The 23383-nt window shown below is 54.5% G+C and overlaps 4 protein-coding genes across 4 annotated transcripts; 2 read left to right on the forward strand and 2 right to left on the reverse strand.

Annotated features, from left to right (window-relative positions):
* Positions 1–5: 5 nt before the first annotated feature.
* Positions 6–4432, forward strand: LOC117653517 (MICOS complex subunit Mic60). The gene is made up of 14 exons (XM_034399244.1): positions 6–163; positions 442–527; positions 612–809; positions 909–1000; positions 1365–1517; positions 1598–1736; positions 1817–2021; positions 2113–2250; positions 2399–2536; positions 2621–2849; positions 2942–3079; positions 3167–3267; positions 3380–3567; positions 3658–4432. Exons 1-14 carry the CDS (start codon positions 119–121, stop codon positions 3833–3835), a joined length of 2028 nt encoding a protein of 675 aa, XP_034255135.1. The 5' UTR covers positions 6–118; the 3' UTR covers positions 3836–4432.
* Positions 4230–6216, reverse strand: LOC117653528 (ADP-ribosylation factor-like protein 3). The gene is made up of 4 exons (XM_034399262.1): positions 5865–6216; positions 5458–5718; positions 5114–5350; positions 4230–5029 (listed from the first exon to the last, which is right to left on the reverse strand). Exons 1-4 carry the CDS (start codon positions 5865–5867, stop codon positions 4988–4990), a joined length of 543 nt encoding a protein of 180 aa, XP_034255153.1. The 5' UTR covers positions 5868–6216; the 3' UTR covers positions 4230–4987.
* Positions 6217–6883: 667 nt separating this feature from the next.
* Positions 6884–9986, reverse strand: LOC117653531 (cuticle protein 1-like). The gene is made up of 2 exons (XM_034399269.1): positions 9856–9986; positions 6884–7558 (listed from the first exon to the last, which is right to left on the reverse strand). Exons 1-2 carry the CDS (start codon positions 9868–9870, stop codon positions 7223–7225), a joined length of 351 nt encoding a protein of 116 aa, XP_034255160.1. The 5' UTR covers positions 9871–9986; the 3' UTR covers positions 6884–7222.
* Positions 9987–14322: 4336 nt separating this feature from the next.
* On the forward strand, positions 14323–15663 carry LOC117653525 (alpha-ketoglutarate-dependent dioxygenase alkB homolog 7, mitochondrial). Its single transcript, XM_034399260.1, has 4 exons — positions 14323–14834; positions 14932–15105; positions 15202–15326; positions 15412–15663. The coding sequence occupies exons 1-4, from the start codon at positions 14517–14519 to the stop codon at positions 15539–15541; spliced, it is 747 nt and encodes a 248-aa protein (XP_034255151.1). The 5' UTR covers positions 14323–14516; the 3' UTR covers positions 15542–15663.
* Positions 15664–23383: the final 7720 nt, after the last annotated feature.

Raw genomic sequence — 23383 nt, forward strand, 5'->3', positions numbered from 1 at the left:
GGGCTGCTTGCTCATGACGTTTACGACGACCTCTTCTCTGCCCGCACTCCTCTCCTCCACACAAACAGAAGGATAACGCTTATTTTGGAACATTTTTCGGCAAGGATAAAGATTTACAATGCTGCGGAGCGCTTCAAAATTTTCGCGATATCGGCAGCTGGAGGTGAGCAAATGTTCGGAGTGCCGTGTTTATCATGTGCCCCTGACACTGTTGTCCATGGGTCACATAACCTGTTTAAAGTGACTTTCTGAGGACAGATCCACTTTTAAATGAAGTTTTATTGTTATCTACCGCAAAATTCGATTTGACAGTCATTTTAATGTGTTTGAAAGTAGAGTAGTTATTGCTGTCTCACCTGTCACCTCTTTCAGTTGTTACGTTCTTAATGTTTTGTCGGGCTTAAATCTCAAATTTGGCTTAAATTTTTGTCTCATTCACAGTTGCAGCTCAGCATCCTCAACAAACCATGCAGACAAACAACATCGATCAGACACAGCTCTTCTTCTGGTCAATCCAAAAAACGAGGGTAAGCAAATTTAAAATTGATATTTGATGTCAGCGCGTGTCTACATCTCAACTCAATTCATACTCTCAATTGTAAAATTTTCAGGTTTGGCCTCCTTAAAACTCTGACAGGACTAGCAGTTGTAACAGGAGCCACTATGTCATATGCCAAATTTGATCCGGACTTCAGGGAGTGGCTGAATACCCAAGTTCCTTACTCCAGTGATGCCATTAACATTCTCTTTCAAGAAGACCAAACTATCTCCGAAAGGATTGACAATTTCTTAACAAGCATTCAGGATTGGTATGCATTTTAATGTTTGAATGGCTCTGTACTTTAAGCCTTGTGTCAAATGTACAAGTATGCAATAAGCAATGCCTGATTACCATTTTACATGTATAGGTTTGGAGGTTGGTTTTCTTCTGACAACTCTCAACCAATAACGAAAGTAAACATACCTCCTGTAGAGAAAAAAGAAGTTGTACCATATACAGGTAAATCATATTTTTGTGCTTGATTACTACTCTTCTCCTTGGGTGCATACCATTTTAGTGTCACTGACAAATTCTGTAGAAAAAAAAATGCTAGTGTTTGTTGTCCCTTGATCACCACCATCATCTCCAATATCCTATTTTGTCCGTCCTTTGGTCCAGCTCCTAGATCAGCCATTACCCCTCTCCTTGATGGTGAAATTCCCCCTGAGTCCGACCCTAGTGATCCACCCGAAAAACCCTGGAAAGAAATACGTGTATTAGCCCCTCATGATAATGTGCAGTCAAGTAAGAGAAAAAAAATGTAAGAAATTTTTTTTGTGCACCTATGTTAATGATATTTTTTTCCCTTGTGTTCCATTTTTAGTTACAACTATTGACAAACCGAAAAAGCAGGAAACAAAGTCTGAGGTTCCCAAAGCTGTTACCCCTACCAAAGTAGCAGATTTAGAGAGGGAAATCACGAAAAGTACCACTGTTGCAGTAGAAACATATGGGAAAGCAATTAATGCAATCAGAGGTAAGAGGCTGTTAGTATGTAAGTAAGCATCAATGAACTGCCTTAGTACTAATAAGGAAACCCCTTGTGATTCTGTGTAGAGCAAGCAAGATTTGTGCAAGAATTGGTGACGAGTGACTTGAATCGATTGCAACCAGAATTGTGGTCTAATCTAAAAGAAAAATCAAAAAATTGTGAGCAGCTTTTAACAAGTGCTGAAGAAAATGCCAAAAATGCCCAGTAAGTTAACTTAATCAACAAGTATGAACATAAAAAGTTAAAATAACTTACTGAGTCTTTGATTCTGTTGTTACAATCAGAGTGAAGATGCAGGAAGTAGAAAAGCTGCTGTCATCTGGGGAGCTTGAGGCACCCGCTTCAGTCAAAGAACATCTTGAAAGAAATATCAAAAGAATGAAAGCTGATATTGAGAAAGCATGTCAAGAGACAGAGAATGAAAAGTTCAATACGAGTGTCACCAAAGGCTTGTGGTCAAGGGTTCAGGAAGCCCGTAAATATTGGCAAGTAAGTTAATGATATAATGCATATGTAATCCTGTTAAATTTAATTATTTTTGTCTCTCCTCACCTTACTTTTGATTTTTCCTTGCATGTAGGATGAGCTGGAGGTTCTCTTTCCAGGACTCAACCTTGATGATAAAAATTTCACAGCCATGTCTGATGAAATTGGGCAGTTTGTATTGTACTCCTACATCAATGTGCAGTACTTCCAAAAAGAGCTGGCTAAACTGGAGGTAGGTTATCTCAGCCAGGCTATGCAGTGTGGTCCAGGCTTCAGTAACAAAGTCCATAATAAACCTGTTTCTTTCCTTATTAAGTTTATATTTTCTTTTGTTTTTTTTTCTTCTTTTAAATGTGTATGATCTTACTTGTTTTGTTTAGATTAATGCAGATAAAAAGCTAAGAGATGCGATCGCAAAGTCAACTGCTGCTAACGACTCCTCTGCCCTGGTCTCAGCAGCTGTTGAAGTCGAGCTAGCAAACGAACGAAGGGAATTAGATTTGAAATATCAGAGAAAGGTATAGCTTATAATGAGATTTAATTTTAATCATATTTGGGATTTCAGATTATATTATGACATTCTTTGTTTTTATCTTTTTCAGTCAATGGAACTTCGTGCTGCTTGTGAGCAAGAAATTCGGAAGCAGCTCCGTATTCAAACAGAAGTTCAGGCTGATCATTTGCGTGACTCAATCAAGTTAAGAGAAATGGAGATTGAACGTAGTCACCGCCGAGAACTTGGCAAGGTTCTGACTGAAGAAAATGCTAAGTATCAGATGCTTTTAGCTGCTTTGTTGGGTCGTATGAGAGGAATACATCAAGGTCTTCAAGGTTTGTTTAGTTTCAGCCTCAAATTTTTAGTCACTTGTGGCTGTTGTGGAAGTCTATCTCCTAATGTGCATCTCCCTGGGTTTATTTCACAGATTTTGTGAAAGTGGACAAGTCTGCACAAGAGGCTCAAGATTTATGGACAGCTTGTCAAATACTTTACAGAAACTTACAGTCACCAAAAGGACCTCAGCCTCTGGCTAATGAAGTCAACTCCATCCAAAAAATTGCCGGTATGACTTGTTTGTGTTATCAGCAGTTTATTCTGACTTGAAGTGTGTGTTGTTTTTTAATTCTCTTCTCTTAATTTTTTTTTTCAGAATCAGATGAACTAGTTAAAACTGTTCTAAAATCATTGCCCTCAGAGGTGTCTACTAGGGGAGTTTATCCTCTTAGGGTGTTAAGAGAACGCTTCTTAAAAGTAAGACTTGTGTTTGATCCATATATTACATTACAATCTGTCTGTGACCTTGCATCCATCCATTTATATTTATGAAATGACAGAATCTGACTCTTCAAATACTCCTGTCTAGGTTGAAAAGGCCGCTCGTACTTTAGCTGCTGTGCCTGAAGATGGAGGAGTTCTCCCGTTATACTTGCTCTCATGGGTTCAGAGTAAATTAATGTGGAGCGATTCTGAACTCATAACCCAGGAAGAACTGGAGGATAAACCCACAGCCCATGAACTCTTGACCAACTATGACCTCCTATCCAGAGCTAGGTAAGCATGAAAGTAGTTCATATTTGCTTGAATAGTCAGCAGATTTCATTTTGACGAATTTGCCTTGTGCTCATGCTTCCTTTTCTTCAGATTTTGGGTGGACCGAGGTGACCTTGCTCAAGCATTAAGATATATGAATCTTCTTGATGGAGCATCCAAGTCTATTGCAATTGATTGGATGAAAGAAGCTCGCATTTACTTAGAATGTCAGCAGGCTGCCACTGTCTTAGTCACTCATGCTTCTGCAAAGGGTCTCATGTTCTCATAATGGTAGAAATTTCTAACTAATCTTTTTGAATTAATTTGAGAGAGCATTTTGGAGGGAGTTCCATTGCGAGTGATTTAGCCATTACATTCATGTGAAGGGCTCATTTCTTCTTCTTGCTTGTGGAAAAAGAAAATATTTATACCTTTTCTTTCATTTATTTACTTGGCTGAAAATACATGCTCTTATTGCTCAGCAAATCTAAATACTGTGGATCTCATAGTTTTTGCAAAAGTTTTGAATTACTTTCAATTTTACAATGAAGCAAGATTGAAGACATCACAGGTATTGAGCATTCTTTTACTATTGAATGAGTAACAGTAAAAAACTGTTTACCTTCAGTACTTACAAAAAAAATCATCTTTTCTATGTGGGATTATTGGATTGTTCCAAGTCCAGCATTAATTAACATGTGATGCATTGGCAGTGCATGTGGAACTCTTCTTCCTGGAAATCGATCCATGTTGCTAGGTAAATAGGTACTGTTTTACATTAAAACTTACCTTTGTATCATACTGTTATTTATTTTGTAGGCCAATGAAACTATGATAAAAATTATGCCTTGATTATTTTGAGAAAGAATAAACTGTTAGTTAGTTAGTTTTGGATTTGCTTATTTCCACTTCCCAGAATTGTGGTACAAACAAATCACCCCTTTCAGTAACTGTGACAACTTGAAAAGTTGGAACAATGATAGACTCTTAGCAGACTCTTATAAATAAACATTTTGCATTTTCAAATCAAAATTGGTTCATAAAATTCTGATAATTCACTACATCATGATCACTGACTAGATAATTGACAAACATTTGTGCAACTTAGATTAAACAAAAATGAAGGGAGAAAAAAAGAGATCAAGAAAGAAATCACAGCAAACTGGTGCATATCACACAACAAATTAATCTTTGTACATAAGTGCACACTCATTGATTTAAAAACTGTGCTTCATATTTAATACGTAATATGAGGCCACTTTTAAAAGATAAATAAATAAGATACAATTTTATAAGCTTAGAATCACAATTAATTAACATCTACAGTGGACGGAATAGGCATCACAATAATTATGTCTTGATCAAAGGATTCTTTAACTCATAAAATTAAAAAAGAAAGTGAAATGTTGCATTTAACTTCACACTTATGATCTGGAGCAGACTACTTCTTCTTTACTGTTTTGCTGATCCACTCCATACCGTCCTGAAATGAGGATGAAATAGGTTGTGAAAAGTTGGTTCATAATAGTCCGGGACCACACAAGTCAAGGTAGTGTTCATTTGATACCTTGATTCCTTCTCCAGCTGTGGCCGAACAGGCTTGAATCTGCCATGGCCTGTCTTTGATTGTGTGCAAACCAAGACCAGTGGCTATCTCAGAGGCAGGTGCTGCATGCAAAAGATCCTGCTTGTTGGCATAGACCAGAAGAGGCACCCCCGACATGGCTGGCTCTGACAGCAGTTCCTCCAGTTCTTGTCCAGTTTCTTCCAGTCGCTTCCGATCAGCAGAGTCAATTACATAAATCTAAAAATTCAAAATGGTCTTTAAAATGGTACTTTGAAATTGTTTTTTGAATCCCTAGGGAGACAAGAATTTGAAAGAACATATTGCATGAATAAAAGACTACTCACAAGAACATCTGTGTTTTCAAAGTAGTTTCGCCAGTAGGGTCTTATCTTTCTTTGACCTCCTATGTCCCAAACATTCAAACGGAAACCTTCAGATTGAACTGATTTTATGTTAAACCCTTGGGTAGGAGTTATGTGAGCTATATCTTCTGATGCAAGGCTCTTCAGAAGGGTTGTTTTTCCTGCATTGTCCAATCCCAACAATAGCAAACGTAATTCCTTGTCAGGGGACGATTTCAATTTCCTGAGGATTGCCAAAAGACCCTAAAAGAAATGATTGTAAAGAAAACACAATAAGAAGGCACATAACAAGTCCCACAAATTCAGAAGAAAACTAAGACATTGGGACTGCTGGCATGCACAGCAGACGTCTAGAAAGAGATTTCATTCATCGCATTAGAAATAAGTACCATTGTCAGGATGAAGTTTCAAGATGCCGCTCTTGTGCGAGGTTCAGCAGACTCGTAATCGATTCTATACCTACAAACTGTCAAGGATAAATTAGATTGTTGCATTCAACACGCGTATCATTGATTTTCGTTTGACGTTGTTGTTTGTTTGACAGCGAGCGAAAACAACTTCATTTGTTTTTTATTGTAGCGTCTGCTAGCTTCTGCTACCCGATGCGTCAGATGTAGAGGATGTAGAAATACGTATGCAAAAAAAAACCGAACCACTGGGATAATAAACCATTAACTTTTAAAAAGATATTTTAGTGGGAATATGGAAATAGATTGACAGAATTTTCCTCATCCACCTCAAATAAATTTTTACCGGCTTTAGTATTGTTCATATACCACCAGAACCCCGTAAGAAGCCTTGCAAACGATTGAGGATTTGCAAACTTAATACCCTAACTGCTTTTTCAGTACCACAGAGGAAGTAATATCAAAGTATGGACAGTACTTTCATGACCAGTAATGTTCTCACACGTGTGAATAACCGATCAGAATATTTTTGATGGGTTGGCAACGTTTGTTGCAGGTGCGAAGTCAGTGGTACCAACAAATGACTTTAATGACGCCTCTTTCATGCCTCTTTTTTCTGATTCATGTGTAATAACCAAGCTGAGGAAGGAAATATGGTCTTTCTGACAAAAAAATAAATACGATTCACGTTTTTTTCTTCGAGAACCGATAATAATAGGTTCTGATGAAATTCGTAGTGGGTGTCCTTATGTTGGCTAAGCTGCAAGCGCGCTTTATTTAAGCCTTGGATTGGAAACTGACATCGGCTATCTATCTTTCTTTGTATTACTTGCTCGGTCAAGAGCACTGAAAGAAGTATGCACGTCATTTCTGGTTTATCGAGACTCGCTTCGAAATATTATGTTTTATAACGATTGGTCTATTGTTGGATGGGTGGAGCGGGTAGAGCATAGCAGATGCGTCTCGTAGGGACGCGCCATGTAATGAAAACGGCAACAAAGTAGACACCTGAGCACTCGGTTCTTTATTTTTACTTTACAATAAAATAAAGTGGCGACTTGGCTGCAGGCGAGTCGTCTGGTTCGGGCCCGATGTCGCAGCTCTCATCCGTGAAGTCCGCGGGTTCGATCGACGGGGCGGGCGGCGGCGGCGGCCTTGACGGCCTTGACGGCCTTGACGGCGGCACCGCGCGGCAGAGCACCCGGACGAAGCAGTGGCCCGTCGAGAAGTGCCAATCCGACCCGACCTCCTGAGCGACCGCCTGGCGCCTGCAGGCGGCAGGCCTGCACGACGCCTCGAGCTGGTCAAGGCCAAGACCGTGGCGCGGGCGGGGGCGGCGTTCAGTGGCAGTAGGGGTAGTTGGGGCAGGCGGCGGGCGACACGCCGGCGGGGTACTCGCGCTGCGCCCAGCCGGGCAGCGGGGCCACGGCCACGGCCCCCGTGTTGCAGTAGGGGTAGTTGGGGCAGGCGGCCGGCGACACCCCCGCGGGGTACTCCCTGCCGCCCCACACGGTGGGCTGCGGCGCCACGGGCACGCCCAGGCCGTTGCCGTGCAGCGCCAGCAGCAGGTTGTCGCAGTGCGGGTAGTTGGGGCACAGCGCGGGGTTCAGGCCGGCGGGGTAGCGGTCCGCCGCCAGGCTGGCCGAGGCCACGGCCACCAGCGCGCTCAGGGCCACCTGCACAAGGGACGAGAACGGTGATGACAAGGGCAAGCGCACCGACCCACAGTGGGCCAGAAGACCGGTGGAGGCGGTCAGAACCCCGGACGCGTATTGAGCTCCAGAGTCGCTAAACAGGACTCGAACCGAACGTGTGACCCCACCAATGGATTGCTCTCCCAAAGAGGAATCCATTGGTGGGGTCACACGTTCGGTTCGCGTCCTGTTTAGCGACTCTAGAGCTCTAAACTCGAGGAGAGTTTTGAGCGCAACCACCGGTCTTCTGGCCCACTGTGCGACGCCCCTCCCTACAAAAAACGCAGCCTTGCAAGTCGCCTCAGTTATCCTTTCCAAGTCCTTGCCACTGACAGCTCCCCGCCCTGCTCTGCGACGAGCTGATCGCCTTCTGCGACCGCTGCACCGGATCGTCTTGCAACTCTTGTGCCTCTCTGCCGTTGAGGTCTCCTCTGCGGCGGCGGCCCCGCCCTGCCCCGCCCCGCCCCGATCGCGCCAGCGCCGATGATATAAGCCCCGCGGGCCGCGGAATGGGCACTGCCACACTGCACTCGCTGCACTCTGATGCGGGCGACAGCGCGACAGGGGATGTCGTCCTTGTGCCTCTGCCGGGACTCGGGAGTCGCTGCGCTGCGGGCGGTGCAGCGCGGTGCGCATGGCGCGAACGGAGTGCTCTTCCTTCTCTCGCACTCACGGGGCGCGCCGCATAGGGGTTCGAGAGAGACAGAGCGCCGCGAGACACTGTTCGGCAGCAGCCCACACAGCGCAGCAGCGCAGCCAATCATGACAGGGGCGTCACTGCGTCACTTCGCGCGCGCTCCTCGATTAATGTAGTCGCGATTCAAATCGAACGGCCGGCTGGCGCGCGGCGCGCGGTAAATGCATCACGATCACACCGTGGCAAGTGGCCATTCCATCCCGGGCCGACGACAAGACGGGACCGCCGTGACGACGACGGCGTGGGACATCAGCCACCTGCCTCGCCGTCGCGTGCCTCGCGCTTCCGGATCGCCATTGCCGATAATCTCCGCTAATCTCTCCGCCGATTTGAATGGGCGTGGCGTGGCGTGGCGTGGCGCGGCGTGGCGTGGCGCGGCGTGGCGCGGGCCACAATGACGGCGGGGGCGCATCGAGTGTCGCGGCTCGCGGCTCATCTTTCTGCACCCAAGGCCAGGGTCCAGCCGCGGCAAGCCTTGCGACAAAGACGCGAAGACTCATTCCGGGAGTCGTTTTCGTCGCTCTGTCTCTATCGCGCACCTATACGGGACGCCCCATGAGTGCGAGAGGGACAGAGGGACGAAAACGACTCTCGGAATGAGTCTGCTAGCGAGGGTCCGGCCGCGGCAAGCCGGGCCAAGCCTTGCGACAAAGACGCGAAGGTCCAGCCCGCCCGGTGGCGCAACAAGCCAGCACTATACTCAATAGTATACGCAGCAGACTATGATTCCGAGAGTCGTTTTCATCGCGCTGTCTCTCTCGTACTCAAGGGGCATCCCGTGTAGATGCAAGAGAGACAGAGCGACGAAAACGAGTCTCTGAATCAGTCCGCAGTACGCACACTGGCAAAGTGAGCCGTTTTGCAGAGCCCCGCGTGATTACGGCGCCGCGGCGGCCAATTATCATGTTTCATCAGGTGCGAAATATTTACCGCCGCACTTGGCACGCGTCCTGCGGCAAGGCGGGGCGGGGCGGGGCGGGGCGGGGCGCGAGGAAGCGGAGGCACGGCTTGGTTTATGAGGACTGATGATCGACCACGGGAAGAGTGAATTACTCGACATTACACTAGAAAAAGATTTTTAAAAATCACAAGGCTCACCGAGAAGCTTTAGCTTTACTCAATTATGTTTTGGACGCTTGGATCATTCGCTCTTGGTGCCATTTCACAAACCGGCCCAACCTCTTTTGGCTTTTGCAGCTCAGCCAAGTCTTTTGCCGCGAACCGAAAAGTTTTGGCCGCGAGCGGTTTGAGGCCGTCGCTCCGTTTACGCCTCGCCTTCGCCTTTCACTGCAACAGTGCACCGCCGCGCCCGGATAACTTTGGATTGACCAAGACTGTGGAAGATGATGCAACTTTGCCTCTGCATTCGAGACTGAAGGGTTCGCGGAGGTGCTTCTCTCAGCGGTGAGGGGAGAATCACCCGCCTCGGGGCAGGGACGCGAGGGCACTGCGTGAACTTGAGAGGGACTCCAGTGAACCGCGCGACCGAACCAGGCAGAAGCGGTTCCGAAGCGGGCCGCGGGGCTTTTGAACTTGGCCCGTCATCGGGGCGGGCAGGACACACCGACAACACTGCACTCACCAGCTTGCCGATCATGTTGGGGTGTGGGTGCGGCGCGGTGCGACTTTGACGGCCGACGGAGCGATGATGTCGTGGAGACGCGCCGCGCCGAGTTTATATATCAAAGTGGCTGAAAGTGCGCTGGCCGGCGTGCCGGCGGACCGCGCCGCGCTGGCCGAGTGGGCATTCCACGCCGGGGCGCCGCGATTGGCTGCCGTTGGCTGCACTGGGCGCAGCCTGGGGTGGCGCAGCATGCATGGCGCAGCCTGGACGAACGGCCGCGGCGTTGGCCGCACTGCGCGCCGGCCTGCCATTGGCCGGCGGCACGCTGGCGGCACGCTGGCGGCACGCGCCCCTGCAGGCCGGCTCCGAAAACGGCCGCGTCGCTCGGTCCCTCTCGCACTCACGGCCAGGGCCGCGAGAGGGACAGAGCGACGCGGCCGTCGTGCGGAATGAGTGGAATGGGACTGACCAGCTCCCCGCAGAACTAATGTCGCCGCGGTGCGAGGCAGACAGCGAGACAGGTGTCGCGGCGTCCCTCCCCACGGCTGCCCCTGGCCTCCGCGGGTCGCCTCGGGCGGGGTGGGGCCGTCGTCGCCTCCTTCCTCGTCCAGCACGGCCGCCCTCTTCTTTGCAAGGCCAAGGACGCCGGGATGGCAGCAGCCGCGTCGAGAGATTCGCTTCGAAAGGGCTCCATAACTGAAGCACACTACAGCTAAAGTATAGTGTACTGCAGTGCCCCGCTGACCCAGTGAGCGTCGCTCCATTAGACCCCGGCCGGCGTTTGAGCAGCTATCGAAACGCCGGGTGCATCCTGCCCGGGCTGCCGGCGCGCGCGGGCCGCCGCGTTGCGCCCAGAGCACAGAGCAGGCCATCCTGGCCGCCCCGCCGCCCCGCACTCTGCACGAGCTGAGTGCGCCGACGACCGCGGCACAGTGGGCCAGAAGGCCGGTGGAGGCGGTCAAAACCCCGGACGCGTTTTGAGCTCCAGAGTCACTAAATGGGACTCAAACCGAACGTGTGACCCCACCAATGGATTACTCTCCGAACGAGGAATCCATTGGTGGGGTCACGCGTTTGGTTCGAGTCCTGTTTAGCGACTCTGGAGCTCAAAACGCGTCGAGAGTTTCGGCCGCCTCCACCAGTCTTCTGGCCCACTGTGCGCGGTCCGCGCCCTGGGGCCGAGGGTCGAGAGGCGCCTTCGCCCTGGGCGTGGCCGCGTGGCCGCCCTGGCCGTGTTCCTGCACAACGCGCCACGCGCCCACAGCGCACCTGGCATCCAGTCAAGTACGTGTAGCGGTGTAGCGGTGCACGGCCAATACCACCGGCAGCCTGCAGTGCAGTGCGCGCGCGCGGGAGCAAGGCTGGCGACAAGTGCTTCTCCGTGTTCTGTGTTCCTCGCAGACTCGCAGATGGGGTCGCCGGCCACCGATATTGTAGGACTGCGCGGGGCCTGCACGCCCGTGGGGAGAGAAGGGCTAGGCCTGGGCTGGGCTCCGGAGGAGACGTTACACTAGACAGCCTTGTCGGAGGAACGGAGGAGACACATTGTGGAAACAGAATTCTGGCATGCGTCTTCAGTTTGGCCAACTTTGCGGTGCCACTGCTCCAGGACGCTCATTGCATAGGCCTATCCGATGCAGGGCACATTTGAGATAAGAGTGTTTGGACTAGCCAGAAGTTTAGGCAGTAAGATGAGCTACATAGGTTCGGGCGCAGCGCAGCGGCCGCCTGAAGTCTCCTCCCCGCGGGTCGAGGCCAACCAAGGCCAACCCCAAGAACGCCTCGGAGGTAGGCCACCGCGACGCAGGCGAGCGCGGCGGGACGGTGTTCGGGGAGGACGGGCGGCAGCGAGGCTGGCTTGACTCGGCTATAGCGTCTCCGGCTCGCCGCCTCTCTCTACAATGTCGGCTCTGGATGTCGTCTGTTAACTGTTGCATTTGCATTCCTGGGCGTGTTAATGCTGTGCGATGGCCTGACAGATAGCGTCCCGTTGCGTGCGGGGCGGGGCGGGGCGGGGCGGGGCGGGCGGGGGGGCGGGGCGGGCGGGCGGGCGGGGTGGGGCGCGCGTGGTCGGTGGCGCCGGGGCGGCTACAGCGCTACTGCGTGCCGCGCCGCATAGCGCCACGAAGCTGGGACGTAGGTCGCAGGGACTTTACGTTGTACGTCCAGTGCACGTCTTGCGAAAGCCAATGTTTGGTTTCGAAACCCGGGCACACTGGTGTGCGGTATCACTGGCAGCGGGGCAAGAGCAAGTAGCAAGGCGACGCACAGTGGGCCAGGAGACCGGTGGAGGCGGTCAAAACTCTAGACGCGTTTTGAGCTCCAGAGTCGCTAACAGTACTCGAACCGAAAGTGTGACCCCACCAATGGATTCCTGATTCGGAGAGCAATCCATTGGTGGGGTCACACGTTCGGTTCGAGTCCCAATTAGCGACCCTGGAGCTCCGAAACGAGTCTAGAGTTTTGACCGCCTCCACCGGCTTCTGGCCCACTGTGCGACGGCGCGATTGGCGAGTGCCCCGCATGCCTTGGCTGCTGCCTTGGCTGTGCCTCGCCTGTTATCACGGCGAAGGCGAAGCAAGGCGAAGGCCACTGGCACGCGCCTCTTGCCTCACGGCCATCTCCACCTCCCCACGGTTACGCCCAGCCGCCCAGCACTGTCACTCTGGACCATCGCCGACCTGCGACACCTTGCCAGCAAAACAAAACGAGAAGCCCGTCCAGTGTCTGAGGGCGTGCGTGTGCGTGCGTGTATAGTTGTGTGTGTGTGTGTGTTCGTACGCGCACTGGCGGCTCGCGGTTGTGGCGAAATGCTCCGCTAACGTCACTAATAACCACCTTGTTCTGCGCTGGGCCGGGCTGGGCGCGAGACGCTTGGGCGCGCTGCTGGGCGCACTCCGGCCGAGTCCGTGTGCACGTGAGTGTGTGTGCGTGTGTGTGAGAGAAAGAGAACTGCCATCGAAGTGTCGCAGAACGAAGGCTGGTCCGCGGGATCCCCGCACCGCAGCGGACGACGCGAGCCTTGGGGTTGTCGTCGCGAGTATGGTTTCAGCGCCAGCGACAGTAGTAAAATTATGCTCTCTAAAACGGTCTCCTCGCGTTCCACCACGCGGAACGCAGCGTGAACGCATTCTGAACGCAGCATGGGTGTGGCAATCCCAACTCATCTCACCCTCCCTCCCCTCGGCATCAAAGCTTGGCGTATCCTTATCGGGTTGCCTGCAGCAGACTGATTCCGAGAGTCGTCGCCGTCGCTCTGCTGCCTCTCTCGCTCCTATACAGGACGCCCCACGAGTGCGGCAGAGGCAGAGCGACGACAACGACTCAGAGTCGCTCTGCTGAGTGCTCGATCGGCCGAACGCCGCGGAACGGAACGCTGACTAAACAAAGGAGTCGTCTAATCTCGGCACGGGGGGCGTGAGGGGAGGGGAGGGGGAATGCACTTGGCGGCCGCGGTCCCGGAGCACCCCGAGCACCCCCTGAGCCACCACGAGGTCCTCGCGTGAGCGCGGCGTGGGTACGCACGCGGCGCGCGGCACGCGGCGCGCAATTTTGCCGCAAGGCGATGACGCCCGCTGGGTTGGCAGCTCCGTTCCATGGTTCCATTGCCAGCACCGCGCAGCACTGGCGGCTTGCTGGCGGTGCGGTGCGGCGCTCTCGTAACTGCGGCACGCCGTGCCATGCCGCTGCCGCTGCGTATACATGCTATACGCACTTGCATCGCGCCTCGCGCTGCGCGTTGGTGGTTAAAACCCACTTAAAGCGGCTCAGTGTCGCATAGCTCTGCACCCAAGCACGCGGCGGTCGTTCGCCGGCCGGCCCACTGCACTGCTGCACTCCGCTTTGGGCGTTGTAGCTTTCGTTGCGGCCCTCCGCGTCGAAGGGCACCGCGCTCGCCGCCCTGTCTCTCTCCCACTCGCGCGGTCGTTCTGCACGGAGGAGAGAGAGAGATCGACGGAGCACTGTTCGTTTGTCGGTTTGAGTGCCCCGGACCCTTGACACGGCTTGCTTCTCGGCCGCCTTGGTTCGGAACGCAATTGGCCATCGACTGCAGCTGTGCAGAAGTCCGATTCCCCTGCCCGCACTCCTCGCTCTGTCTCTCTCGCTCTCATGACGAGTGCCGGAGGGGAGCGAGAGAGACAGAGCCACAAAAGCGCGCAGCGGAATCGGAATACAGTGTAAGTGGGGCTTCCCTCTGAGACCAGCGCGCGCCGCGCGGGTAGGCCACCCAACGCGCGTGAGTGTCTGCGTGTGGCCCGCCCTCTCGTAGCACGGCGCTCCAGGTGTTCGCTCCCCGCGCGTCCTTCCCTTCGCCCCGCTCCGCATGCCTCACGGATCAAAATGATTGTGATTTCAGCCCGCGCGTGTGTCGGAATCATTACCCGAGGCAACGGGGGTAAAGGGTCGTGATGGGATTCAAATGGCTAGCCTGTTTCCCGCTGCCAAGGATCCTGCAAACAGAGGCTTATTTGCAGGCGAGGCGCACCGTGCGTATAAGGTGGGGGGGGACCAGGGGCACAGCAGAAGACTCAAATTCTCAAACTCTTTCCGCTTTCGTATTTGGATTGCTCATGTGGTTGTCATTGTCAGTGAACATCTTCAACTTTCAACCTCATTCTCGTTATTGACGAAGACATTGGTTCAGTCGCTGACCTCGTTTCATAAGTTAAAGTAGGATAATGTCACTGACTAAACTTTTGAGGTTAAAAGCGCTTATTTCACAACCAAAACAGATCAAAATCTTGTTGGAAAATGCTAAAATTGGTGCTACAAACAGAAGGCTCTTAAGTGGCAGTCAAAATGAAATGAAAACCACTTTGGAAGTGCCCTTTTACATGACGTGCAGCAATAACATGAAGGCCGAAGAATGTCAATTGCTTTACAAAGACATGGTTGTGTTTGAAAACTTTTTATCAGAAACTGAGGAAAAAGTTATATTTGATGAAATTGAGCCATACATGTCACGACTCCACTATGAATATGATCATTGGGATAATGTAAGTTTTGTTCCTCCTGCCTACACATACAAGTGATGCGCTCTCAAAAATTTGTGACTTGATGGTTATTAAACGTCTTTCTGAATCATGTTGACAGGCTATTCATGGGTTCCGAGAAACAGAACGGCTTCATTGGACCCAACCAAGTATGCTGATTTTAGACAAGGTGCGCCAAGCAGCGTTTCCAGCGGGAAAACCACAACTGCGACATGTTCATGTTCTTGATCTCTCAGCTGATGGCTACATCAAGCCACACATTGATAGCGTCAAAGTAAGTTTCAAAACGTTCACTTTCTGTATATGACTTTAAGTGTCTCGTAAATTATGTTATGCAGCCTCGTACTAATTTTAAAACTTGTTTTTCTAGTTCTGTGGTGATACAATAGCAGGTTTGAGCCTTCTCTCAGATAGTGTGATGCGCCTAGTCCATGAGAAAGATAGTTCGAAGATTGTAGATGTAATACTCAAGCAAAGATCCTTGTATATCATGAGGTGTGTACTGCAGTCGATCACATTCTTTCTGACATTTTTCTAGTTTGGAATACCTGTAAGTTTGACTGTCATTTATGTGTTCTAGGGATTCCGCACGATACGACTACACCCATGAGATATTGAAACAAGCCGATTCCAAATTTAAAAGTGTGATTGTGCCTAAAGGTAGAAGAATTTCTGTAATTTGCAGAAGTGAAGTTACTAAAAAGCAATAAGACTGTCATAGTATTTACTATTGGTTATCAATAAATTTCAGTGATCAGAGATAATTATTTTAATAATTCTCAAAAAATGTTATTAGTGTAACATGATACAATAAACAAGTCTGTGATTTACATTACATTTTTAATTTTCCATTCCTTCTTCCAAAAACAAAATTTTCAAAATTATAATCACTAAATTTAAAGAGGACAATAAAAGGCTAAAAGCAATTCACTTACACATGTAGCCTACACTGCAAATCCAAACGTCGGACAGCCTCACACTCTACGGCGTGAACCAACATGGCGTCACACTGACATGTGTGAGACACGGTTTGTCTCACACTTGCAAGCGTGGGAACCGTGTCGTTGAAGCACAGGAAACCCTTGGCAGCAAGTGAGAGACAAACGGTGTCACATGCGTACTTGCAGGCAAGGGGCAAACATGGCTCACAGTTGGAAGCGGGAGACATATTGGTTCGCGCCAAATAATATGAGACTGTCTCAGTCACACACCTGGATGGGTTAGCAGTGTACCCTCAGGCGGAGTGCCGTGCCTGTTGCTCCCGACCTGACCTGGGTGCCATGCTCCACTCCTCAAGAGCAGCGCCTGCTTTTGGGGCCACTCCAGAGGCCGGGGCCTCTCCGAACCGACGCGAGTGCGGTAATAAATGGTTACAGTCCTCTCCTCTGCGCGCTCTGCGTACACGGTCGTCCATCCCGATGACGGCGATGGGTGGCTTCAGCCTTCCCAGCCGCCGAGTCTGGCGAAATTCCGCACGGCGAACGGGTCCACTTTTGCGCACCCCTTCCCTCGCCCCACCCCTTCTCAGCTTCCCCCCCCCCTCCCCAGGGGGCGGGGACGGCACGGCGCGGGGGTAGGCCCTGCCGCCCTGCCGGCGATGCGCTGCCGGCGTCCGGCCCGCCGCTCGCTGCCGCCGCCAGCCGCCAGGGCCACAGCAGCCACAGTCGTGTCCTGGCCTCCCCCGCGCTCGCAGCCCCGCGCCGCGACGCCCCCAGACCGCCGCAGGGCCGCCGCGTCGTCGCGCCACTCGACGCGGAACCAGCGACCGCGAAGCGCGAACCTCGAAGCATCCTCGAGCGTCGGGCCCGGAGCGGCGCGGAGCGGAGTGCGGACAAGTTGCCGGCTCCGGTGACCCGACCCGGCCGGCTCGACTCCGGTGTCCGGCCTGCCCGGCGCTCCATCCGCGGCTGTCCACGGCGGTCGAGTCACTCGCAGCCTCTGCCCCTGCCCCTGCCCGCGGCTGGCACACCGCTGCCGAGGTACGGTACGCTGGTTAGGAAATGGGCTTTGCGGCCCCGGTGAGCGCGGAAAGAAACTAAACGCATTTTGTGGGGGAAAAATATTCCTATCCAAACTTTGGCTGGGCTAACCCAGTTTCTCGTGACCCTCGAAAGTTGGAGAGAAATTCCCCGCCGGCTAAACGGGGCCAGCGGGCCAGCAGCCACGATAATTTTCGCGGTTTCACTGTTGCCGCTGGCCTGCGGACCCTTCAGCCAAGTCCGGGCAAGGCCGGGCAGGCAACCCCTCGCAACCCCTGCACTGCAAACCACCTGTAGACCACCCTGCCGCACTTGGCGGCAGAGTCCAAGTCTTCCAGCGGCACCGCGCGAGGACAATCAGTCACGTGCCGGTGAAGCACCGACGCACAGTGGTCCAGGAGATAGGTGGAGTCGGCCAAAACTCAAGACGCGTTTTGAGCTCCACAGTCGCTACCTAGGACTCGAACCGAGCGTGTGACCCCACCAATGGATTCCTCGTTCGGGGAGCAATCCATTGGTGGGGTCACACGTTCGGCTCGAGTCCCACTTAGCGACTGTGGAGCTCAAAACGCGTCCGGGATTTGGACCACCTCCGCCGGTCTTCTGGCCCACTGTGCGGGCGGCCCTGCTGGACCGTAAGCAGGGTTGCCCGCGCACGGCGCTCCTTAGCTCGCCGAGCTCGCCGTCCGGCCCAGTCCAGCCCCCGCGGCGCTGCGGCACTGCGGCGCCGCGGCCTCGACGCGGAGCTCACCGCTCTGCCTTTCAAAGCCCGCGTGCGCCAAACTTGAAGGTGAAAATGGAATGCATAAAAGGATTAACTTTGGCGACGCGCAGCTCGCAGCCCTGGCCAAGGCCCTGGCCGACACCAGCTGGCAACAAGGTGGCCGCCAAGGAGGCCGCGGAGTGCCCTTCTTGCCTTCCCTCGTGGAGCCCCTCTTTGTGGCCGCGGCCTGCCCCGGGGGCTGCCCCGAGGCTGCCCTGGCCGGCCGTGCCACCGCCCCACCCCGCGGGATCCGGCCGTGGAAGTTGGCTCTTATATAATTATGAGACAAAAGAGTCATTTACATTTCAGAGATTGGAGTGGGGGGACTTTGCGGCCTGAGCGTGCCCTGAGCGTAGCCTTAGCGTGCCCTGAGCGTGGTCTTAGCGTGGCCTAGCGTGGCCTAGCGTGGCTGCCGCGCCTCCTCGAGGACGCCGTGGAGGCCCTTGAGGCCAAGCAAACCGTGACGAGAGTGCGGCTAGAGCCCAGGCGGAGCCGCCATGTGCCGTGCACGGCGTCGTGCTGGTGCGGTGCGCCCCACACGGCCGCCGGGGAAATGTGTGTCACTCACAGGGGCGGCTCTCGGCTCTCGCTGACAGCGGGGCGCCCTCTCCCCGCTCCACGGCGGGAACCGGGAAAACAAAATTGTAACGGTGACGGCGTGGACCTGGGTGGCGCCACACCGGGCAGGCGGACAGGCGGGCGGCCGGACAGGCGGGCACGGGTCCGGCAAACTTGCACCCCGGCGCCGTCCACCGTCCGCCGTCCATCGCGTTTATGGCCCACTCGAACTAACTAGGGCGCGGACTGTACCGTCGCCAGCCACTCGGCGCGCACCGCTCGCAATCGCACGGCAGACTCACCGCCCTGGCCGCCCTGGCCATCAATAGAGCAAACTGGGCAACTTTACGACCGAGTCAAAGCAGCTCGGCGGCAACTTCGGCGCGCCGAGCTACAATCGGCAATGGGCCGGATTGGTTGGTGTGTCGCACAACTCGGCACAACTCCGTAATCGAGAACGCATCCGAGAGGCGCATCGCCGCATCGCACTCGCTTGCCGGATTAACCTGCCCGGGGCTCTGGGAAGCGGAGGGCGGGGAAGGGGGTGGGACAAGTTTCCGAATCTGGCCCGACTTTTCCAGGGGGCTGCCTTGTTTCGGCGCGCAGGACTCGGCCAAGTTTTAATCTCTGTGGTCTTCCCTTGGCGAGCCCTAGTGTCCTCACGCTGCTCGCCATCCTCGCCATCCTCACGGCCACGGGGGGCGCCAAGCTGCCAAGCCGCCAAGCCGCCAAGCCCCAAGTCCAGAGACCAGCCAGGCGGGGCTTGCGCCGGCCTCCACGCGCACCTGAGGTGCGTCGCCTCCCACCCCTTGCCCCCGCCATCCCCAAAACGCAAACTCGGCGCAAACAAATTTTTAAGTCAGCAGTCGCCGGGGAATAAGCAGCAGTCTGGTCGAATTATGCTGGCCGCTTCTGTCTGATGTTAAAAAGGCGCCACGTATTTATATAGCAAGATCCCCGGGGCGGACGGCGAGGCTGCCCTGGCGCGGCCGCGGCGGTCTCGGCCTCGTCGATGTCGCGACGTCGCCGCCGCGCCGCCACGGCCGCGCCAAAGGCAGCGGCGCTTCGGAAAAAGAATGGAGAGAGAGCTTCGTCAGTTTGTCCTTTGGCCCCCACCCCGCCCCGCCCCGCCCCGCCCCGCCACTTGGGGAACACCTTAGAGCGCCTCATCACCCCTCACGGCTTTTTTCTCCCCCGTGTTTTGGAACGCCTTATTCCACGGCCGCTATTCCTCTTCGTTTGATGTCGCCCCACCCCGCCCCGCCCCGCCCCGCCCCGCCCCGCCCCGCCCCGCCCCGCCCCGCCACGCCCCTGCCATCCCGCCCCTTCGGCAATTATCAGCGTCCTTTGCGTGAACGCCCTCGGCGCAAACGCCAGCCGAAAGGCCAATCTCGGCGCGCTCTGCCAGGTACACTGGGTCACTACAGCCGCGGGCCGCGGGGCTGCTGGGAACGCCCACGACCGGCTTCGGGGAAGGGGGAGGGGAGGGGGAGGCAGTTCAGTATCGAAAACAAAGCGCGCGGCGCGCGTGTGCGCCCCGCCCCATCGAGAAGGCCCTGTGTTTTCTAACTGAGCCCGCTCACGCCATGCGGCCAGAGAGCCGATGACATTCTGATCCAATTACTGAGCTCTGTTTACTGTGTCCCCTGTCCGGCCTGTCCGGCTGGGGCGGGACCGCCACCAGGACCGCCAGGACGGGCGCCATGGTCGCGGCCCCAGGCACGTCGCCGTCGCCGCGCCGCGTCCAGTAGACCGATTCCGAGAGTCGTTTTCGTCGCTGTCTCTTTCCTGCACCGATACGGGACGCTCAATGAGTGCGAGAGAGACGACTCTCGGAATCGGTCTGGTCTGCAGACGGCTTGGCGGACGTGCCCCGAATCTCCCTGGACTGGCGTGGCAGTGGCGTGGCAGTGGCGTGGCAGTGGCGTGGCAGTGGCGTCTCCGTCTGGGGCAGCCAAGCAGCCAACCCGAAATACACACATGCAGCCAATCAAGGCCAACTACGCCCCGGGGCCGCCCCAGCCCAGCCCAGCCCGAGCCCCAGGGCCCCGGCACGGCAGGGGGTGGCGGACGGAGGCAGCAGCCAGACCACGAGCAGACTGTAGCGGGTCACCTTGCGTCACTCGCAGGGGCAGGGCTCGGCGCCGCCCTCGGCCGCGTCGCCTCGGGGCGCCCTGCCCTGCCTCCACGTGCGTCCTTCCGACGGCCCGAGAAGGCCGAGAAGGCCATGCAGCTGCAGGCCAGCGGTCGCCGGACCAGACCACGCTCCGGCAGCGCCGCGTCCCTCCCACACTCGTGGAGCGCCCCGTGTGGAGCGAGAGGGACAGGCGGCCGCTCCGAGTCAGCCTGCGGGGGCCGTGGCGCAATTTCATTACGCGGCGCCTACACTCTAAATGTAGGGTGCCCAGTAACTGGGCGCCTTTGTCGCCCGCCCCACTTTTTAGGGTGCCAAATGTCGCCCAGTTTCTGGGCACCTTTGTCGCCCAGTCTCGGGGTGGACAAATCATACAGTAACCGGCCCTCTCCCAGGGTAGAACATGTTCAGGTGTCTAGTTCCTGGGCGACTGAGGTGCCTAGATTCTGGGCACCTTTGGCACCTCAGTCGCTGCTGGTCCATGGGTGGAGGCAGGTTCCTTAATGGTTTGTCCACCTCGAGACTGGGCGACAAAGGTGCCCAGAAACTGGGCGACATTTGGCACCCTAAAAAGTGGGGCGGGCGACAAAGGCACCCAGTTACTGGGCACCCTACATTTAGAGTGTAGCCTTGGTGCCGGCCTGTCGGCCTGGCGGCGCGTCGGCCCGGCCGCCCAGCGAATCGAATGAAGGGCGGGAGTGCCCCGAGGGCCTGGCCGAGGGCCTGGCCGCCGCCTTGCACTCCAGCATGCCTCCAGCCTCTTCCCGCCGCCCTTTCCGTCGTCCTTGAATTTGAAGGCCCCGTGGAGTGCGCGCGGCTGCACAGTGTCACAGCGCCCCGCCACGCTGCAGTGCCCCGGCGCCGTCCAGGCCGGCTGCACCCCGGCGGCCCTCCACCCTCCCTGTCGTCCCAGGCCAGGCCAGCCGGCCGAGCAAAACGACAGCCAGCCGTGAAAAAACCTCGCTGCACCTTTGGGCAATCGAATATGCAAAGGCCGCGAGGGCGCACGCGCGTCCGTTCCAGCAGGACACCGGCGGGGGCGGCGGGGCGAGGCGGGCCCTTGACTGAGTCCCTGGCTGCCTGGCGCAGTCTGGCCATGCTAACTAGCTGGACCCAATTAACAGACTGGGGCTACTCTCGCAGTCAGCGGGGGCGTTAGATCAAGGCTAAGCCTGTGCAAATGGACTCGCTGGGACTCGCTCCCCGTCCGTCGCACCTCCACCTCATAACCCAGCCGGCACCCAGGCCTGGGCCCCGGCCGCGGCCAGCCGGCCCTGCTCACCTGGCGAGCCTTCCCGCCCCCCCTCCATCCCCTCCAGCCCCTCCAACCCCTCCAGCCCTTCCAGCTCCTCTATCCCCTCCGACCCTCCCAGCCCCTCTAGCCCCTCCGACCCTTCCCGCCCCTCCATCCCCTCCGACCCTTCCAGCCCTTCCATCCCCTCCGACCCTTCCAGCCCTTCCAGCTCCTCCATCCCCTCCGACCCTTCTAGCCCCTCCATCCCCTCCGACCCTTCTAGCCCCTCCAGCCCCTCCGACCCTTCCAGCCCCTCCAGCCCCTCCGACCCTTCCAGCCCCTCCCGGGCGCGGATCCAAGGGGGGGGCGATGGGGGCGTCGCCCCCCCCCTGAAGGCGGCGAAGCCGCCTGAAAGGTAGGCAAAAAGTCGCACATAACCCCTGTAGGTAGGCAACTTTCACGACGTCGCCCCCCCCTGAACCCGTCTCTGGATCCGCCCTTGGCCCCTCCAGCCCCTCCGACCCTTCCAGCCCCTCCAGCCCCTCCGACCCTTCCAGCCCCTCCAGCCCCTCCGACCCTTCCAGCCCCTCCAGCCCCTCCGACCCTTCTAGCCCCTCCATCCCCTCCGACCCTTCTAGCCCCTCCAGCCCCTCCGACCCTTCCAGCCCCTCCAGCCCCTCCGACCCTTCCATCCCCTCCAGCCCCTCCAGCGCCACCATGCGTGCGGGAGAGCGTGCTGCCGCGGAAAGCGATCGCGACACGGCACCGGAAAGGGAGCAGGGGGCTGCACGGAAAAAAATAGATTAGCTGTCACAGCTAATATGTTTGCTGTTATTTCTTCAGCTAAGAAATTTAGTTGGTGCAACCAAAAAAATAGCTTCGACAGCAAATATTTTGCTCCAACAGCCAATATGAAAGTTAGTTCTCACGACTAATAATTTTGGCTACGTGGAACGAGAAGTTTGCTTCACATCTCAATAGTTAGTTGTAAAGACTGACACGTATCACAGACACGAAAAGAAAAAAAAACCAATCGATATTGGATTCGAACCTGGGACCTGACGACTGCGAGACAGGGCCGCTAACCACTACGCCACAATGACGATCTGCATGCCGAATAACAGAGCGACCGTTAAGACGTGTCTCGCCGACAAACTCGGGAAATCTGTCGTCGTCGGCTTCATACGCGATCTTTGGCGACTGGCGGACGTCATCACTGTGACAGCGCAGTGGTTAGCGACCTTGTCTCTCGATCACCAGGTCCCAGGTTCGATTCCAATTTCGATTGGGTTTTTTTTCTTCTTTTCGTGTCTGTGATTACATGTCAGTCTTTACAACTAACTATTGAGATGTGTAGCAAACTTCTCGTTCCACGTAGCTAAAATTATTAGTCGTGAGAACTAACTTTCATATTGGCTGTTGGAGCAAAATATTTGCTGTCGAAGCTATTTTTTTGGTTGCACCAACTAAATTTCTTAGCTAAAGAAATATCAGCAAACATATTAGCTGTGACAGCTAATCTATTTTTTTCCGTGTGAGAGCTCAAAGGTGTGGCTGGGCCGAGGAAGGCAATTATGCAGTGTGAGAAACAACCATGGTAAATCGCGGTAAATCGTGCCTCACGCTGCAGAGAGTCGTCACTTAATTTTTTGTTGTTGCTATAATTTACCGAACTTCTGAAGTACCACGCAAAATATGTAGCTGATGGGGGGTGGTCACTCAAAATATTCTCTGTGTACGTCGGGGTTACTTACAAACTTCAATGGAGAGATTAACAAAAATACTTTTTTACACATGCGGAACATTATTAAAAATATACCCATGTATTTTTAGGTTGAAATATATGTTGTGGCCGGTTGTGGCCATGCTGCTCACAAAGCTAGC

This window comes from Thrips palmi, unplaced genomic scaffold (genome assembly GCF_012932325.1).
Source record: "Thrips palmi isolate BJ-2018 unplaced genomic scaffold, TpBJ-2018v1 HiC_scaffold_8, whole genome shotgun sequence".
In the NCBI taxonomy this organism is placed as follows: Eukaryota; Metazoa; Arthropoda; class Insecta; order Thysanoptera; family Thripidae; genus Thrips; species Thrips palmi.